At 35.5% G+C, this 19,095-nt stretch overlaps 1 protein-coding gene across 1 annotated transcript; it reads right to left on the bottom strand.

Moving 5' to 3' along the window:
- LOC107612885 lies at positions 6,967 to 14,488 on the bottom strand. Its single transcript, XM_016314659.2, has 9 exons — positions 13,452 to 14,488; positions 10,730 to 10,859; positions 9,901 to 10,394; positions 9,602 to 9,682; positions 9,377 to 9,481; positions 8,637 to 8,750; positions 8,477 to 8,560; positions 8,317 to 8,388; positions 6,967 to 7,709 (listed from the first exon to the last, which is right to left on the bottom strand). Exons 1-9 carry the CDS (start codon positions 13,770 to 13,772, stop codon positions 7,437 to 7,439), a joined length of 1,674 nt encoding a protein of 557 aa, XP_016170145.1. The 5' UTR covers positions 13,773 to 14,488; the 3' UTR covers positions 6,967 to 7,436.

A 19,095-nucleotide genomic window follows, 5' to 3' on the forward strand; every position in this document is an offset into this window, starting at 1 on the left:
GTGCGGTGACAGCGTGCGTAGAACATTTTTACTGAGAGGACGGGAAGTAGCCATTGACAACGGTGATGCCTAACATAAAGCTTGCCATGGAAGGAGCCTTGCGTGCATGAAGAAGAAGATAGTAGGAAAGCAGAGATTCAGAAGACAAAGCATCTCCAAAGCCTCAACCTGTTCTTCATTACTGCATAACAAGTATTTATTTCATGTTCTTTTACTTTTTACAATTAAATCTGAGAATTATTGATATCCTGACTAAGAGTTACAAGATAACCATAGCTTGCTTCAAGCCGACAATCTCCGTGGGATCGACCCTTACTCACATAAGGTATTACTTGGACGACCCAGTGCACTTGCTGGTTAGTTGTGCGGAATTGTGACAAAGTGTGATTCACGTTTGAGAGCTACAAGTCTTTGGCGCCATTGTTGATGATCACAATTTCATGCACCACTCATCCCAAGTTAGGCGCCAACCTTGAAGAATCAAGTGGTCCCCTTCGTCCTCCAAGCGCTATTCGAAGATTTTATTTTATTTTGATTAAAACTTTATTTTATTTACAAATAGGAAAAGATATTATTTAGTTCTAAAAAAATATATTTTACATTAATTAGGTTAGATATAAAAGAGAAAAGATTCAGCCCTTTGGGCTCACTCTTCTCTCTTACGCACTTTTTACAACATTTCTCTGCTAGGGTTTATTTTCACTATGAGGAATTAAACCTCCATTGTTAAGGTTAGGAGCTCTATTTATCTTGATGGATTAATATTATTTGTTCTTTTACTCTTTTATTAATACAATGATTTATATTCAAAGATTGATTTCGTTCTTCATCTTAGGGATTAGAGTATATTGGAAGATAACTTTTTTTCTATTTGAATTCCTTTTGAATCTTGAAAAAGTTATATCACTGGAATTATAGCTTGAAATCAATTCCTCATAATTCTCTAATTATCTAGATTTAATGTGATACATGACATATAATCGTCTTAATTTTAGGTTCTTAGGGTTTTGTGTGGTTTATAAACTAGGATTTGAACTTAAACCATCTAATTAGATTAAGCAACCAAGGAATTGGCAGTTGATTGAGTTAGAGGAGGATTAAATTATCAAGGAATTGGAGTCTAATCACTTAAATTTTGCTATGAATTGAATCTTTGCATGATTAAGGTAGAAGACAAGAATTGTAAATTTAGAAATTTAAATATCTCTGACACCTTAACTATGTTTATCATATTTCTTTCTTAACCAATTTTAGTTTGCTCTTATTTAGTTCTCTATTTTTATGTTATTTGCTATTGAAAACCCTTGATTATGATTGTCTGACTAAGTAAATCACTCAACCGTTGTTGCTTAATCCGTTAATCCTTGTGGGATCGACCCTCACTCACCTGAGATATTACTTGGTATGACCCGATGCACTTTCCGGTTTAGTTGTGGAAACTCCAAAAATTCGCACCAGCTCCAAGGTTACTAAGCACCATTGTCTTACTCTCTTTCCAATTCCTCTTGTTAGTCAACAACTCCTTCATGAACTTGGCATAAAGAAGAATTTGCTCAAGGGCCTCTGCAAAAGGAATGTTGATCTGAACCTTCTTGAATACCTCTAAAAATCTAGAAAATTGCTTGTCTTTGGAGGCCTTCTGAAGTCTTTGAGGATATGGCATTTTAGGCATGTACTCAGGTGCTTTAGGCAATGCCGAATGTGTCTCAAGACTAACTGGAAAGGGGTAGTCCGGGTGTCTAGAGGGGGCGTGCTCCTCTTTAGTCTTGTCCTCCTCCAGAGCTTCTTTATCAATTGGCTCCTCACTAACCTTTGCTTCCGAACTTGTTATCTTACCACTTCTCAGGTCAAGAGCCTTACATTCTTCCTTTAAATTAGGCACTGTGTCACTAGGAAGAGTATTAGAAGGCCTCTCAGGTGCTTGCTTACTCAACTGACCCACTTGAATCTCCAAGTTTCTGAGTGAAGCTATGGTCTCCTGCATAAAACTATGAGTGTTCTTGGAGAGTTCTACAACTATAGATTCCAAGTCAGATGATTTTTGAGGCTAAGAAGGTGCTTGTTGTGGTTGAGAGGGCCAGAACTGACGGTTGCTGAAGTTGTTCTGATTGAAATTGCCCTGAAAATTATTGCCAAAATTCTGTTACCTCTGTGCTTGATTTTCCCAACCAAAATTAGGATGATTCCTCCACCATGGATTATAAGTCTTAGAGAAAGGATCATTATTGGGGGTCTAGAGGAATTGCCCATGTAATTGACATGTTCCGGAGAAAATTGGCTATAATCATAACTCTCACCTTGAGAGAAGCCACCACTCATGTCATAGGATGTATCTTGAGTATTGACGGCTGAGACTTACATTCCACTCAAATATTGAGTAATTGCATTAATCTGTTAAGACATGGCCTTGTTCTGAGAAAGAATAGCATCCAAAGCATCAATTCCATGACTCCTTTTCTCACAGAGGTCTTCTCAGAAGAATATACATATTGGTTGTTAGTAACCATCTCAATCAAGTCAAGAGCTTCCTCAGGAGTCTTTTTCATGTGAAGAAACTCGCCTGTAGAATTATCCAGAGACATTTTGGCAGCCTCAGTAACTCCATCATAGAAAATCTGTAACTGAATCTAGTCTAAAAACATGTCTGAAGGATATTTTCTGAGCATCATCTTGTACCTCTCCCAAGATTCATAAAGAGACTCACCATTTCCCTGTTTGAAAGTTTGAACATCAGTCTTCAGCTTAATCAGCTTTTGATGTGGAAAGAACTTGGTTAAGAATCTATTAACTAATTTATCCTAAGTATCCAAGCTCTCCTTGGGCTGTGTATCAAGCCATTGCTTGGCTTTGTCCCATACAGCAAACAGAAAGAGAAGTAACCTATAAACATCCGGATGAACTCTATTGGTCTTCACAGTGCCACAGATTTGTAGGAAAATAGAGATAAACAAGTTTGCGTCTTCCTGCGGAAGTCCATGAAACTGGCAATTCTATTGCACTAAAGAGATGAGCTGAGACTTCAACTCAAAATTATTAGCAGCTATAGTAGGTACAACTATGCTATTGCCATAGAAGTTGAGCTTAGGAGCAGTGTATGAGCCCAGTGTCCTTCTTCGTTGCTCAAGAGCATTAGGAGCATTGAGAACATGAGGATTAACAACATTGTTGTTGTTGTTGTTTGGATCCATAGTAGTTCCTTCAGCTTTCTTCTCAAAATTATCCTTGAGATTTTCAGCGGCTTTATAAGCTCTATCCTACTATAAACGCCTTCTCAAGGTTCTCTCAGTCTCAGGATCAAAGTCAAGAAGAGGTTCTTAATTCCTGTTCCTACTCATAAATAAACAAACAGAAAACAAGAAAAAGCGAAAATCTCTACGTCAGAGTGAAGAGAACTTCTAGTGAGGTATCCTGCATAAAAGAAATAAAACGGAATAAACTAAATACTTAAAGTTGAAATTTTTGAAAATAAATTAAATAATATAGACTAAGAATTTTGAAATTAACAAGGAAAATAACTAAAAAATTTCGAAACTACTAAGGGAAATAAGCAAGAAAGTTAAAATAATTAAGGAAACACCAAACTTAATTTTAGAAATTAAGAGAAAACTTTTAAACAAATTAAAACTAAATTTTCAAAAATTTAAAGATCATAAGTAATTAAAATTAAAACAAAGAACGTCTAATCTAAGTAATCAAACAACGGGTAGTTATCAATCATAGTCAATCTCCGGTAACGGCGCCAAAAATTTAGTGCGAAATTAGAATACATCAACTGAACCGATAAGTGCACCGGGTCGTACCAAGTAATATCTCAGGTAAGTGAGGGTCGATCCTGCGAGGATTGATGGACCAAGCAACAATGGTTGAATGATTCACTTAGTCAGACAAGCAGAAAAGTGTGTTTCGGGGTTCCAATTGCATTAAACAGTAAATAAGGAATTTAGAAAGCAAGCAGTAAATTGGATGTGAAAGTTTTGTGAGAGAACAATTAAGGTTTCAGAGTTATTTATTTTTTCGGAGTAATATTTCTTACCAACTATTTTAATCATGCAAGATCCAATTCATGGCAAAGTCTAATTGACTAAACCTTAATTCCTTAGTAATTTAGTCTCCTCTAACCTAATCAACTGCAAATTCCTTGGTCACTTAATATAGATTAAGGGGTTAAATCCAATTCCAGTTTATTAGCCACAAAAACCCTAATTACCCAAATATAAAAAGATTCTATGTCACATATCCTGTTAAGTCCAAGTAATTTATGATTTAGGAGGAATTACTTTCAAGCTAGTATTCAAGTGAGTTAACTTTTCCAAGAATCAACATGAATTTATGTAGAACAAGAGTTAGTTTCCAATACACTCAAATTCATAAGATGAAGAACGAAAGTAATCCTCGAATTTAAATCAATACAATAATTAAAATAGAGTGACAATAGTATTAATCTATAGAATAAACAGAGCTCTTAACCTTAACAATGGAGGTTTAGTTGCTCATGACTCAGAAAAAAAAACTAAGGTTCAAAAGTGTGTAGAGTGTAGAATGAGGTAGAAGAGAAGAGAGCTCGAAGGGCTAAATCTTTTCCCTTTTATATCTAACCTAATTTGATTTGAAAATAAAATAGAATAATAAATTCAAAACCTAAAAGATTGTGTTTTGAAATAATAATAACCAAAAGAAAATAAAATAAAACTAATTACTAATTAAAAAAAACGGAGCCTTCTTTAAAAATCATATATTCGCGCTACTGGCGCTAAACGCCAGGTTCGGCATTGAGCGCCGATAGCGTGAGATTCTAGGCGCGTTTTACGAGGTCTTCCGCGCTAAACGCCAAGTCGTGGCGTTTAGCGCCAACGTGGCAGCATCAAATTTCTTCTTTTTTCTTCTACACGAATTCTGTCAAACTTGTCCAAATTTTTTCTAAAATAATTAAAACTATAATGAGCCTCAAAGTAGCATCTAAATAGGCTTCAAGCACTAAGATCTCATTAAAACTCAATAAATTCACATCTAAAATAGTAAGAAAATATAGAAAAGATGCTCAAGCATTATTTGTCTTCCGTGTAATCTGATGGAGGAGGATATTTTCCATTGCCTTAAGGTCTCCGTTAAAGCTTAAGATGTGTGGAATCACCTGGGCATTGGCTGAACTAGAGATGATATCACCATGAACTTCCATAACTGGATCCGGCGTAATACTAATGCTTATGAATACCTCTTCTTGGCTGCGCTTTGGTGGATTTGCGGGATCATAATAATGATATGTTCAACGGGGATATAATTTGGAACACTTTTAAGGTTATATATTTAATTAAGCAAGCAGCCAAGGGTTTTGGAGAAGCTTTTGATTTTGACGTAAGTATAAATCATAACACTATTTCTTTCTCTTGGATTCGTCCTCCTCTTTTTATCGTCAAATTAAATTGTGATGGTAGTATTTTGGTCTATAAAAAAAAGGCTAGGTTTGGTTGTATTCTTTGAGACAATTTGGGCAACTGAATTAACGGTTGTTCAGGTGCTATTCCTATGGGTACCATTGTTCAGTGTGAGTTGTTTGGTATTTTTTATGGCCTTCATTTGGCTTGGGACTATGGGTTTAGAGAAATAATTTGTGAGATAGATTATTTTGAGATGTTCTAGGTAATTGATCAGAATTTAGAGTGTAATAACCTTGACATCATTGAGAAGATCATACACCTTCATAATAGGACTTGGAAAGTGAGTCTGGGTTTAATTCATCGTACTACTAACGCTGCTGCTGATTTTATAGTAAAGCATGCTGCACCACATGCTCTCCTGCATATGGAGTGATTGATGCCTAGGTCAGATTTAGGCAAGATTGTTGCAGATGAGCAAGTCTCTTTTTTTTAGTCTTTTTGTTTGCTGTTTAGGTTTGTTTAGTCACCAAAGAATATTATCATTTTTTGCCAGCACTCGATCAACAATAATTTGCACTCATATTTACTAGAATTTTATATACAAGAAGCATATAGTTTACACTTATATTTATCAGAATTTGTACACATAAATTAATATGGTTTGCACTCATATTTTTTAGAATTTGCACACATAAATTAGTATAATTTATTTGATAAAAACAATTTAGTGTTTGTAATGATCAAATAATGGCCAAAAATATTAAAAATCACTGACTCTCAAGAGTTTTTCTTTTTTTAATTTCGTCTATCTTACTATGATTTTTGTTTTAAACAAATTCAGAATAAAACATTCTTCTCTAGTATTTTTTAAAATAAATAATTTACTGATGTATGTATTTTTAAAGTTATTTATATTTTGTATATCATTATTTATGTCGCTGCATTAAAAAACTATAGCATATCTTATTTGCAAATGAAATTCGTTCAAAATAGTATTTTTATATTTTTTGTTTGGAGTGTAAACATGTATTTTGTTATCACCATAAATAAAATAAGAGTTAATTCTTGTCGGATACTGCGTAAACGAAATTATAACAGCTAAATTTTTTTTGGTGAACATGACAGCTAAATTTTAATGTTTATGTATATGGTTCCATTCATTGTAGTTGTACACCAAATTATTTATTTATTCTCTTTTTCTTACAAATAGCTAATAAAAGATATAATGTAATTGAAAGATGTACTTTAAAAAAAAAAGTAAAGGCCCAACCCAACCCCTATCCAATTTTTGAAAGGTTAAACGACTGCTAGAAAATAACAAAAAGGACAACTCGATCTCTAACGATATTATTTTAGGACACTACGTACTATCCATTAAAAAATCCAGTATGAAATTCAAACATGTATCATCTTATCACAATTCAAAACTGTTTAACAGTAATAATCCAAATTTCTTTTGTATGCATTAAATGCATGTGCAATAATTTATCTCCCACAATACTTTACAAAAATTGTAAATATTCATCTGAAAATAACAAATAGAAATCTTATCTCCCTAATGTGAATACAGAAAAAAAGTAATAGTCAATAATTAAAGAGTGATTGGTTAGTTGATGCTTCATAACTCATTAGTCATTACAGGTTATAACTAAAATATGAATGCTGGTCAAGAGTCAAATGTGAAATTTTTTATTAACATGTATGTACAAAAAGGACCGAAAAGTTAGGTCCCTGGTTACCCTCTTAAGACCACATCTTCCAAAACCATAATGGAACAAGGCACAACATTAAGCTGTTTTGCAACACATGAAGGACCAGATCAACAAAAGAGGGAAACCACCAAAGAAACCATGGTCAACCCCACCTTTTTAATGTACCCTTAGTATACAGGGATTTGAGTTGTGTGGTTCTCAACCCTGACCCTGACAATTCTAACCAAAGGCTATCATCAATCTTCAACAAGGCACCATGGTCTTTACTGAGTGTTGTCAACCGCATCAATTCCCTTGGGGATAGGCAACAAAAGCCTATTGAGTTCCCTTGCAGGATGTGTTTGCAGCATCAGCAAGATGTTCTTCGCCATTGCTTTTTCCCCTTCTTCTGAGGCAACTTGAACGGACTCCAACTCTTCCTGCGCTTGGAGGTTTCACAGAAGAGACCGGATGCTAGAGCTTGCTGAAGCCACAGGTCAAATGCCTCTTCGTCTTCATCTGTCATCATCTCAGCATCCAAGTCCCATGGGAATCTGCTTGAGTTGCTGCGTTGGCTTTTCTCCAGGCCAACCATGTTTACATGGAAGCTCGGCCGATGAGTGTTGGGCCTACAAGCCATTCCCTGCATAAAATGAATAAGATGTAAGGTATATTGAGTGGTGTTGAAAACAAATATCCGTCTCAAGGTCCCTTTTCAACCCTTTTTTTTCTTTTGGTTTTCTTTTAAGCCTAGCGGACAGGTGGACACCATGTAGAAAATTTGTACATATTGTTTCAATTTTAACACGAGGGAATTCACATGTTACACTCTTCCTCAGATGACGTGTACTTCCATTGCTAAAAAAATAACAATAACCAAAATGTTATATCAATGCAAATCCAATCAAGTGGAACACACAGAAGTTTCTTTGTGCAAGACTATATTATCACACAATCATTGAATTGAAACGACACAAATCCTACAAAAATATTTTACAAAAAGATGGACTGTAAATGGTAGCCATCCCCATTCACATTCGATTTGTCGGTTCAATCTCCTATTAGCTCATTCAATGATTGTCACTCAACAGTATTGTCCAGCCAAGCAAACCATACAAGTACAAATTCCATCAATTCCATTGCCGTATTGTTTTTATTTCCTCTCTATTCTAGCAACTTCAGATAAAGCACCAAAACAGGTAAAGACGCACTACTTGACATCGGTAAATATTTGGTAAAAGTAGACAGACCTGACATATAGCCCATTCTGACACATCAAAAATTTTGCTCTCCGCACACACAAAAGCACGTGGAATCTCCATCTACAAAGACAACCAAACTTAGAAACTAAACGCAATGTTGTGGCAGTATAAAATGAAGAGGATCAAACTATCAGCTTTAAGGAACTACCTTTTGAGCCCTGTCAAATACCAAAGACCCTTTATATTCAACCCATCCATCTCCATCCTTGGCTTGGTGAAACTGGCAACAATCCTGGCTCCAATGAAGTAGTAAAAATCAGAGCCAAGCACTATAACGTATAAGGATGTAGAAGGGGGAAAAATCAAACCTGACACCATCTTGCTTTGGCTTTACTCCTGCTGGTGCATACCCAAATATGTGAATTCCCACATTTGGTGCACTGTATACGTCTGGATTCTTCAGAGCGATAATCAGAATTATCCTGTCAAGAATACATATAACATCATTATAGCTAAACAACTCTGGAGCTTGTATGATCAATTGAATTGGTTTTGTTCTAAAAGCGTGCTATACGAGACAGGTGAGTTTTTCATAATAATACAAATCCACTTACGCTATTAGTAATAACAGACATTATAAATTTATATGATTCGACTTGGAGACATCTGTTTCTCAATTGTATACAGCAGCACTTCTTTAACCCACCAGACTATATGATAATGATATCCAATTTTCTTTGGTTGTGCTGTCTGTAACCTAAGAGAGGAATTCATTTTTACTGGGATCTATGAATCTTATGAATGTAAGTGTACTATATCGGAATAAATAAAGGAGCAGCTTGACAAACTGTTCATAATACTAATTGACAAACTAATAAAAAAGTTCTCAGCATTCGTATTCAATGTCCCTGAATTGTTTTTTATTAAACGAAATACACAAATAATAAATAAATAAATCTACCAAACATTCCTGATTTCCACAACCAAAGCTAACAACTAATAAGATTTTAAGACTAAATATACACAGAATTCAAGTGCAATACATCAAATTCTATTTTTTTTTTCAATAGAAAGTATCTGTAAGTCATTTGATCAACATCCGATTTACCTGGTGTGAACTACCATGAGACTTCTGGCAGACACTTTTTGCCATGGATTCTTCTTTTCTCAATTGCTCATCATAGTCTCTCTTCTTCACAGTATCAGAAAGAACCTGAAAGGTTCATATAAATAGTTAATTGGAGAAACCACTTTGATGGAAATCATTTACGTTTTATATCAAACATGCATTATTTGATCATCTATCTAAGAGGAGAAGGAACCCTGAACTTACCTCATATGCGCATTGAAGCTTCTTAAACGATTCACTTGCCAATGGACTACCCATATTTTTATCAGGGTGCACAAGCATAGCCTATGTCATTGAAAACATAAAAGTGAAATGGAATATTCCAATTAACAAATCAGAAATATTTGTAACGTAGTAAACATAACAGAACTTAAGCCAAATTGTGATTCCAATTCCACATGCATCATATCTTGCTAATATTCAAACGCATCCGAAGTCTTATACTCTCATTTAATATATTGACAAGTAAAATAGAGAAAGGATAACAAATACTACACAGATACCTTTCTCCGGTATTCCTTTTTCAGAATCGCTCCGTCAATCTTCTTATGCCGGGGGAATCCAAGGGCTTCATAATGATCCAAACTCTTCAATATCCTTTTCATTTCATCAGCTGAGCTTACTGTTTGCTCTTTGGCAACTTTGTTAGTTGAAAGCTCTTTCTGCTTATCAACAACTGCTGCGGTAATAGCAGGTTTACTTGATGATTTACATGAATGCAAATCCTCGGATTCCTCTGTAGGAATAGAGTATTCACACTCTTCAGAGAAGTCATCTTCCACAACTGTTTCTGATTGCTTCTGCTCTTCAGTATGTGAACTTTCACTCAGATTATCAAACCATTGGAGCAAAAAATTCAACATGTCATTAGAGAGGAAGGCAAGGTTTATTGAGAGAAAAACACCCAACCATCCCACTCGAACTTGAACACTATATAGAGCATATATAGCTCCAATTAATACCACCAAACGTGCATGATTTAGGGAGAATAAATAACCTGCATATGTATAATTAAAACAATTTCAGGATTAAAGGAGAAAATATCCAATCAGGTCAACAAAAGTAAAAGTTCATCATAGAAGAACAACTGAACTACAATTGATGCCAAAGATAACCAAAAACAGACATGCAAACAGAGGAAATGTCAACAAGTAATACAACTGTGTAGAGACAGCAAAATTGGAAAACAAGCCTTGAAATTAGTATACAAATAACAAGTATACATGCACTACAAATACAATATAGAAGTAGGAACCATGTAGCATGCCTAAAATCCTCTTTTATGCATGATAAAAGTACAACACATCAGAAACCAACACAAGAAAATCATACCTCCAACTACAAGTAATGTTCCTGTTATCCAGATGTTAGCATACATCCACAAAATAAGGATGGCAAAGAGGCCTACGATAAAAAGCCCGGGAGTATAGCCCAAGTATTGAACAGCAACTCCAGCAACACCCTGAGAAATTCAACTGAACTATGATAAACAATGTACAAAAGTTCCCTGTGCAAAATCATTTGTAACAAATATACTAAAGCAAACAGAAAGCATGCATATGAAAATAGGTTTACATTCATGTAATTCAATATCAATACAATCATCACTGCAGTGTAGCCTACCTCTTAAGCAAGAAGTAAAGCAATGTACAATTACCAGAAGAAACCGAGAAGCTGAAGAGTGTAATTCCCGTTTACAATGCAAAGCCATTTGTTTGTACACTAATATGGTTATATAATGCACTCAAATTTAAGGGTGCAAGAGTTGGTAATCACGAAAATGAATATAACAATGAGTGAATATTGTGGTAGCTACTTAAGACATTAGTAAACTTCACAATCTCCAATTCTCCATATCTAACATAGTAACTCTTTCTGTCTGATCCAAGAAAAGAATAAATAGTACAGTACTTGAAACCATGAACTTGGGAAGATAGACAACAATTTATTAGGAAAAGGTAATGCCACCAATGGGCATTTGTTAGTTAGGCCAACTAATCTAGTTCATATAAAAACATAAGTTAAAGAATTACATAGGTTTTTTAGTTTTAACTCAAACTAGGTTAACTTATGAATAAATAGAAGTTAATCCATAGCAAAGCAATTAAACAAAATAATAATAATAATAATAATAATTCCTATCAGCTTAAGCTTTTGGAACAAATGATTTCATAACATGGTATTAGAACTTCTATGACCAAAAAGCCTAGAGTTTGATTCTATTAAAATGGACATTCATCATTGATAAACAGAGAGTGATGTAGAGTAGGTGTTTGTTCTCGTTGAAAGCTTACAGGAGAGAGAGAGAGAGAGAGAGAGGAAAAAATAAGATTATTTCTAATAACTTGAAAGCTATATTTAACTTCATTAACTGAATCAAACTCATCACAAGCTATTTATAGTGCTATGCATGATTCAAACTATAGCTAACTTTCTCTCTCTCCTCTAACTGAATTTCTTGCAACCTTAACTAAATGAAACTTCTCAACTCTTCTCGAAGCTTCTGACTCATTCTACACGTGCTGCATGCATCGCATCTCTTCACAGCCCCCCTCAAACCCATGGGGTAGAGTGCACATCTACCACATGATGTTTGTCTCGAAATGAATTAAATGCAGTGACGGGTAGCAGCTGCGTGAGTCCATCAACGACATGAGTTTGAGCTGGGAGATGTTGCACTTTGAGTTGTCCTGAGTTGTCTTGAAATGACTCTTATAAAAAAGAACGTGCATATTAGCTCTATATACTTGGTGTGAGCATCCAAGACTATATTCTTAGATAGGTGGACTGCACTAAGATTTTCACACTACACTATAGGTGTTGGACAATACACGCCAAATTCAATGAGGAGCAATTGAAGCCAAATGCTTTCCGTAGTAACCAATGCAAGGCTTCGATACTTTGCCTCAATAATAGAGTGCGCTACTGCTTCCTGTTTTCTTGAACACCAAGATAGGAGAATTTTGCCAAAGAAAACCCAGCCACCAGAGATTGATCGATGATCATCTAGGTCAGTGGGCCAATTTGCATCGCAATAGCCAAGATGGATAAGTTGTTCGACCTGGTGAAGTAGACACAATGAATAATTGTTCCAACTAAGTGTCATAGGATCGGGCACACCTTATCTGAATGAGGCTTTTCAATTCTTCTCAAATCTCAACGATTTTGAGTCGTTCTCCTCGTGCTGCAAGCATCTCATCTCTTCATAGATCTTTATTACCCCCCAAAGAAAGAAATTTAGCATAAAAAGGACTAAGAAAAGAAAAAGGTCTATGCACAATTCACGTGTCGAAGCCTAAAAGAAGTTTTTGAAAGAGGGGACATGTTAGAAATAACCATTCTCGTGTCTCCTTTTATTAGCTTAAACTTTTGGAATGAGGGGTTTCATGACAGAGATATTAAAGCCAATGGCATCAAATAAATTTTAAATATAATGGCATTGACATCTAGACAGGCACGAAGACCCAAAGGTAAGTAACTTTGCTGGAAACCATTGTCAAGTGCACATTTTGCACACCACCCTAAGTGTTATAACATACTCCAAAATTATAAAAGACAAGGTATAATAAAATTAGCACCATTCTTGTAGGCTTAACTACAACATTCATATATGTTTAACACTTCAACATCTATAACTATTGAAATCGAATATTGCATTTGAGGTACCCAGCTAATGTTTAAAATGACTAATAAGGCAATACATTAATCTTAAATCCTCCAATAATGTTCCATGAGTTATCACTAAATGAATAAAGTATTAAATGCATTTTAGGTTCTAAAAATTAGTTGCATTTACTTATCAATTAGTACTTTCTTCATGTATCAGGATTATAATAGTAACGCATTATAAAAGCCCTCACAGCACTGAATGATAAGATGACTGTCACTTCATAACTATACTAAAACTGCTACAAATTTAAGTAGATAACAATAACTATTCACAGAACAGCTTAAAACATAAAGAACCAAACAAACAAACAAATTAACGACAAACACAATCATGGCCCAGAACTGCAAGCAAAAGTGATATAAATAAGTTGAGATGAACACATACCATACTAATAAGAACATAAACTAAGCAATGCATCGAAGTCAAACTAAGGAAGCAGCTCCACATTATAAGCAGAAGAATCACCGATCCGAACTTAACAAACGACTGAAACCCCCTAAGGGCAGAGTCTTTCCAAAATATCAATGATAATTTAAATAAGCTCCAAAATCTGGAGCATCCACTGCACACCAAAGGCCAATGCCGCTCGACAAAAATAGCAGTCTTGTCTCTGCCACAAGTCACCGCAGTCCTAACACGCCAGCACGCGTCCTTCTGCAAACGAAGCCATTGCCAACCTTGCTTAAACAACCCTATGTCCTCCATCACTAAGTCCTCCTCAAATTTGCTACACAACAAAACTCTAGAGAGTCTAAATTACCCCTCTAAAATTAAATTAAGAAGAAAAACACAGATTCATCATCATCCTCTACCACGATCATCATCGCCGCCACCACCTTCGCCGCTGCCACCACCACCACCACTACAGCCACCAAGCCCACAATCACCAATTCATTTTATTTTTTGGTAAAAAAGAACAAAAACAGAAAGGGAAGAGAATGATAGATCTACGGCGGGGCGGAGCAGATCTCGGCGGCGGGAGGCAAAGACGCAACGGAGCACCACGCGAATCTACGGAAGGCAACGGCGGCAAAGAGAAGAGGTTGGAGACGTAGGGGAAGAGACAGAGGAGTAGTGGAGGCTGGCAGATGCGGACGGAGGAGGGAGCAAGTGACAGAAGCAGAAGCAGAGGAGACAGGTGGAGGTGAGAGGGAGGCAGAGGCAGCAGAGGTGGAGGAGGAGGTTAGGATGGCGGCAGTGGTGGAGGAAGAGGGCAGTGACGGAGGAAGGGAGGGAGGAGCAACAGAGAGGGAAAGGAAGAAGAGGGACCGAGGAAGGAGAGAGGGCAGAAGAGGCCAAGAGGGCTAGGTTAACTTAAGGGTTAAAATTGGAATTAACACAACCCCTTTTCCTTTTCATTCCAACGCCCTTCAGAAATCTCATAATCCCCCCTCCCCCCAAGAAAAAAAAATTTAAATAAGAAAACACACACACCAATATACCATGTCCCTCGAACTCCACTGTTTGCAACCTAAGCAGCAGCCGTCGCCACCGCCACCGCCACCGCCACCGTAATTGCATAAAAAACTTACATCTCAACTTCCCAATCCACACCCTCGTTACTCCTTACCTCAACAACGACAACAACCATTCTGTTTCCCACAACAACAAGCGTTTTCATCTCTTCCACTACTCCTCACTCATCCAAACCCCATGGTCCATCTCACTCACCGTTTATGTATTACGATTTACGACAGAGGTGGAGGTGGAGGGTTTCTACCTAAGGGGTGCAGCAACCTGCACTTGTGTACTCCCATGGCGTGCGCGCTATGGCCCCTCATTTGGAATACATCAATCAAGCATTGCATATGACAATCAGGCAGCTGCAGCACACTTGCAGCACCCTAGTCTCGGTCACCCTCTGGTTGCGAAGGGCAGGATAGCCTCAACCGTTTGCGCGCAGGAAAAGGTTTAAACTTAAAACTCTTGGATTCTCTTTAAGTTCATTGAATCTGAGTTGTGTGGAATTAGATGGCCTAAAAGAAGATGAATAAAAGATCATGTCAATTCTTTTCTTGTATTTTCAAAAATTTATTTCAGTTTAATTATTTGTACAATTTTGGCTTCAGTGTGTGGTGTGTGATTTGAATGTGCGCCATTTTATTTGCTATTAGGATCATTAGGTTACGTTTTAGATGGAGTTGTTTATTGGAGGGTAAACGAAAATGAGACTTTTTCTTTGGATCTTGATATTATTGTTTGCCTCAAGATTATTATTTATGTTTTTTTCTTTTAAGATGACATTGTTGATTGAAGGGAATAAATTGGACGTAAAATTATGATTCTTCCTTTTATTTATGTTTATGTTTTGAGATTCTAGTTCCAAAATGGAAGGGAAAAAAATTAATTAATTTCACAAATTGGCTTGAGTGTGTCAGTGTAACTCATTTGTTGTGTTGTGCTTAGAAAGGTCTTTGATGTTTTTGTTGTTTGCAACTTCAATTTTTTTTAAAGAATTGTCATGTATTCATTTTTAATTTTCTGTTGTGTCCTTATTTGGTAAGGGAATGGAGACGTCAATGTGTTATTTAGGGAAAGGAGTGGAGATGATGCTTTCTTTATTGTCAGATAGAAGAGTGAGCCTACATTCTCTTATGTTATTTCATTTACCTTTCATATGCCTTAAAATTGAGTTCCTAATGAATTAATCTAATACATTTTATTTCTGATAGAATGCTTTCTTTTATATGCCTGGCAGTGATTAATTACCTCCTGCGGTTCTAAAGTCTCATTAAATTGCTAGTGCTCCTTTAAACTATTTTTAGAACTCATCCGAATCTTCACCGTGAACTTAAAATCTTCTTGCAGATATATCTTTCACATAATCTTTTTTCATTCATATATATAGTATCGTTTTCTAATCGTGTTTTAGTCTTTTCCTAAATTACACTTGCGTTTATAAAATTATTGTTAGGAAAAGCCGTCAACCTATTGTTCCTTTCTTATTATCAATCCCATACCTTGACATCATGTGCTTTAGTCTCACTATTAGGTAGCATTTGTTTCAAAGTACCGAGACTAAGAAAATGAGACTCTGTATTATGTTTGTTGGGCCGAGGTTAGAACTAATCTCGGAAAACAAAATTTTAGTCCCTTCAGTAGTACCCCCAGAAAGTAGGGACACAAGAGACTGAAATTTTTGGAGACGGAAACTGAAATTTAACTAATAATTTCTTCCAAAAATACCCTCAAACCAAATTGATAATTCCAAGATTACCCTGTGCTATTTCTAATTACGGCTTCCTCAGTTCTTCTCTTCTCCTTCTCTTCTCAAACGCAGTTCACCATCGAAGAGTCCTAGTTGAAGCCAAGCCCCTGTCGCCACCGCCAGTACCACCACCGCGTCACCGTCGTCGGACCCAGCGTGAGCTAAGCTAGTCTCCGTCACACATTCATCTTCGTAGCCACTGTGTTCGTGTCGTTTTTCAGTACGTGTTATCCTCTGCATTCCCCTTTGTTAGCTTGTCTTGTCTTCTCTTCTCTTCTCTGTTCGTGTTTTTGTTGTCATTAATGGGTTCTCTTCTCCCCAGGTATATGAGTGCTCTTTTGCAGCTTGTCTTCTCTTGGTGTTTTTGTTTTTGTTGCTGTTTTTCCTGAATTTTGTATGCAGTTATATGAATTTGTATTTGAAAAATTCTGCTTCTCTGTTCAAGTTTATCCTGTTCCTAATTTTTACTATCGGTTTGTTTATTTACTTGTATGTAGAGTGTGTTTCGGTATTCAATTTTGTGATTCATTATATTTTTCGGTGTTACTCATTCTGGATTTGTTATAACTTCAAAATGATATCAATTTGTTACCAAAGAGTGAGATGCAGTGATGGAAACGAATTTAAAATGCATTGATGATCCAAATTTATTTCATTGTTGATACAGGACAAATTTGTTTTGATGTGCTTTGCTGTTGCTAGGAATAATTCATCAAAATGATTGCTACACATACTATGTTACTTTCTTTCATAATTGATGTTTAATTCTATTTTATTTTAAAAACATCAATGTCTTGTTTTAAGGAATTAAGGGTACTGTTTTTTTAATGAGTGCCATTTTCTGTTCACAGTTCACACTCAAAATTCCTAACACTTGGTTTTAAGCTGTGAGTTGAAGCTTGATTTTCTGAGGATACATGATTGAAACATCAGTATCTTGTTTTAAGGAATGAGGGTGCTGTGTTTTTTTTTCATGAGACATTTTCTATTCACAATTCACACTTGAAATTCCTAACACTTGGATTTTAGTTGTGAGTTGAAGCTTGATTTTCTGAGCCATACAGCATCATCTTGATTTTAATATAGTTGTGGGGGGAGTGGTACTCAAGGGCATGTTATTTGTTATTGTTATTGCATTAGAAGTAGAAGTAGAAGCATTAGTAGCTATAGATGATAGTACAAGTTGTTAATTGTATTGAAACTTATTTATTTTGGTATTGATGTTATTGAATTTTACAAGTTATTCATGTTACACTTCTTGTTAGGTGAGAATGGACAAACGCATGTGGACTGAGGAAGAAACTGAAGCATTTGTTGGTTTCAAAGAGGAGTTTGTTGTTAACGGTCTGAAAGTTGATTGTGAACAATTCAGACCAGAAACTTTTGGAACTTAATTATTAGGAACTTTTGAAACATTTTATAACTTGTTAAGCATGTCCAAGCTGTTATTATTAGGTGAAACTTACTGTTATTTGCGAATTTATAATGTTGAAGTACTCAATATGTCAATCTCATAGTTTCCTACCATGTTACACTATTTTGCAGCCATCTAGTTTAACGCTTTGTGAATTTATGATTTTATGTATTGGCAATAAAATTGTATGATGCTGATGTACTTTGTTCTGAGCATAGCTTCCTCTGATCTAATGCATTAGCAATAAGAATTAATTAGCTACAATAATGTCCTGTTACACTGAATTTATTTATTAGCAATAAGAATTAATATCCAATGTAGTTGAATTTATTTTGCAAAAAGCATGCATGGACACACTTATCTTGCAGTCCTTTCATTCAATTTATTTGTGCAAGCATGAATCTCCAAAACAGCCAATCTAATTTCATTCAATTCAGACAAAATTTTGCACAATCATATACTTGTCTAATTTCAAGTAAATTAGCCAATATATCATTCACTAAACCCATCACAATATTTTATTTAAAAATAAAGATGTTTAACAATACAATGTTCAGCAAAACCAGCCAATCCTAATTTCATTCACATAATTGCTTTTACAATATGTTCATATGCCTAATATAATCCAATGCTCCTACTAAAATTTAAAAAACAATATTAAAACTTAATTAATAGCCTCTTTTGTGTCCTTTGCTTTCTGTGATAATAATGTGTATTACACCAGTTTTCTTACTCGTTAGCTTCTTTAGTTTTCTTGGCTTTTCATCAACTTCTATAGCCTTAGCATACTCTGAAGACAGGGTATCCCAAAATTAAATATCCAAAATTTAGGACCGCCTCAGTAGCAGAGCAAAATAGACTTTTTTGTTTGTCACTCCTACCCGATAGAATTAAGAAGATTTGATAAATACTTTGGCAGTATCTTATCCATAATATCCAAATGTTGATTTTGCAACTAAAGTTGGTGTTTCAATCGACTTCTTTTATATAAAAAATTCATTATTTACCCTTTAAACACGGATATAAAAAATATACCATTTTGTGTATTTAGTTGTGATTCTGTGGATAAGAAAAACAAAAGTAGAATATTGCATTTTCGCAAATAAGGCACGTGAAAACTAGGGCTGCACGCGGATCGGATCGGATCGGATATGGCCAAAATTTCAATCTGATCCGCACTAAAATCATCGGATCAGATCGGATCCAATATTCGCAGCTTTTAAGGTAGGATCCGATTCGCACATTTGCGGATCGGATCGGATCGGATATCGGATATATCCGCAAAACACAAAAATATTTTTAAAAGCTTATTTTTATTAAAAAAATATCAATGAGATCCATTTTTTCTATTCTTTTAAATATGTTTACTCTTAAAATAATATTAAACATACTTTTCTTAAATAATA

This window comes from Arachis ipaensis, chromosome B08, assembly GCF_000816755.2.
Source record: "Arachis ipaensis cultivar K30076 chromosome B08, Araip1.1, whole genome shotgun sequence".
Classification (NCBI taxonomy): domain Eukaryota; kingdom Viridiplantae; phylum Streptophyta; class Magnoliopsida; order Fabales; family Fabaceae; genus Arachis; species Arachis ipaensis.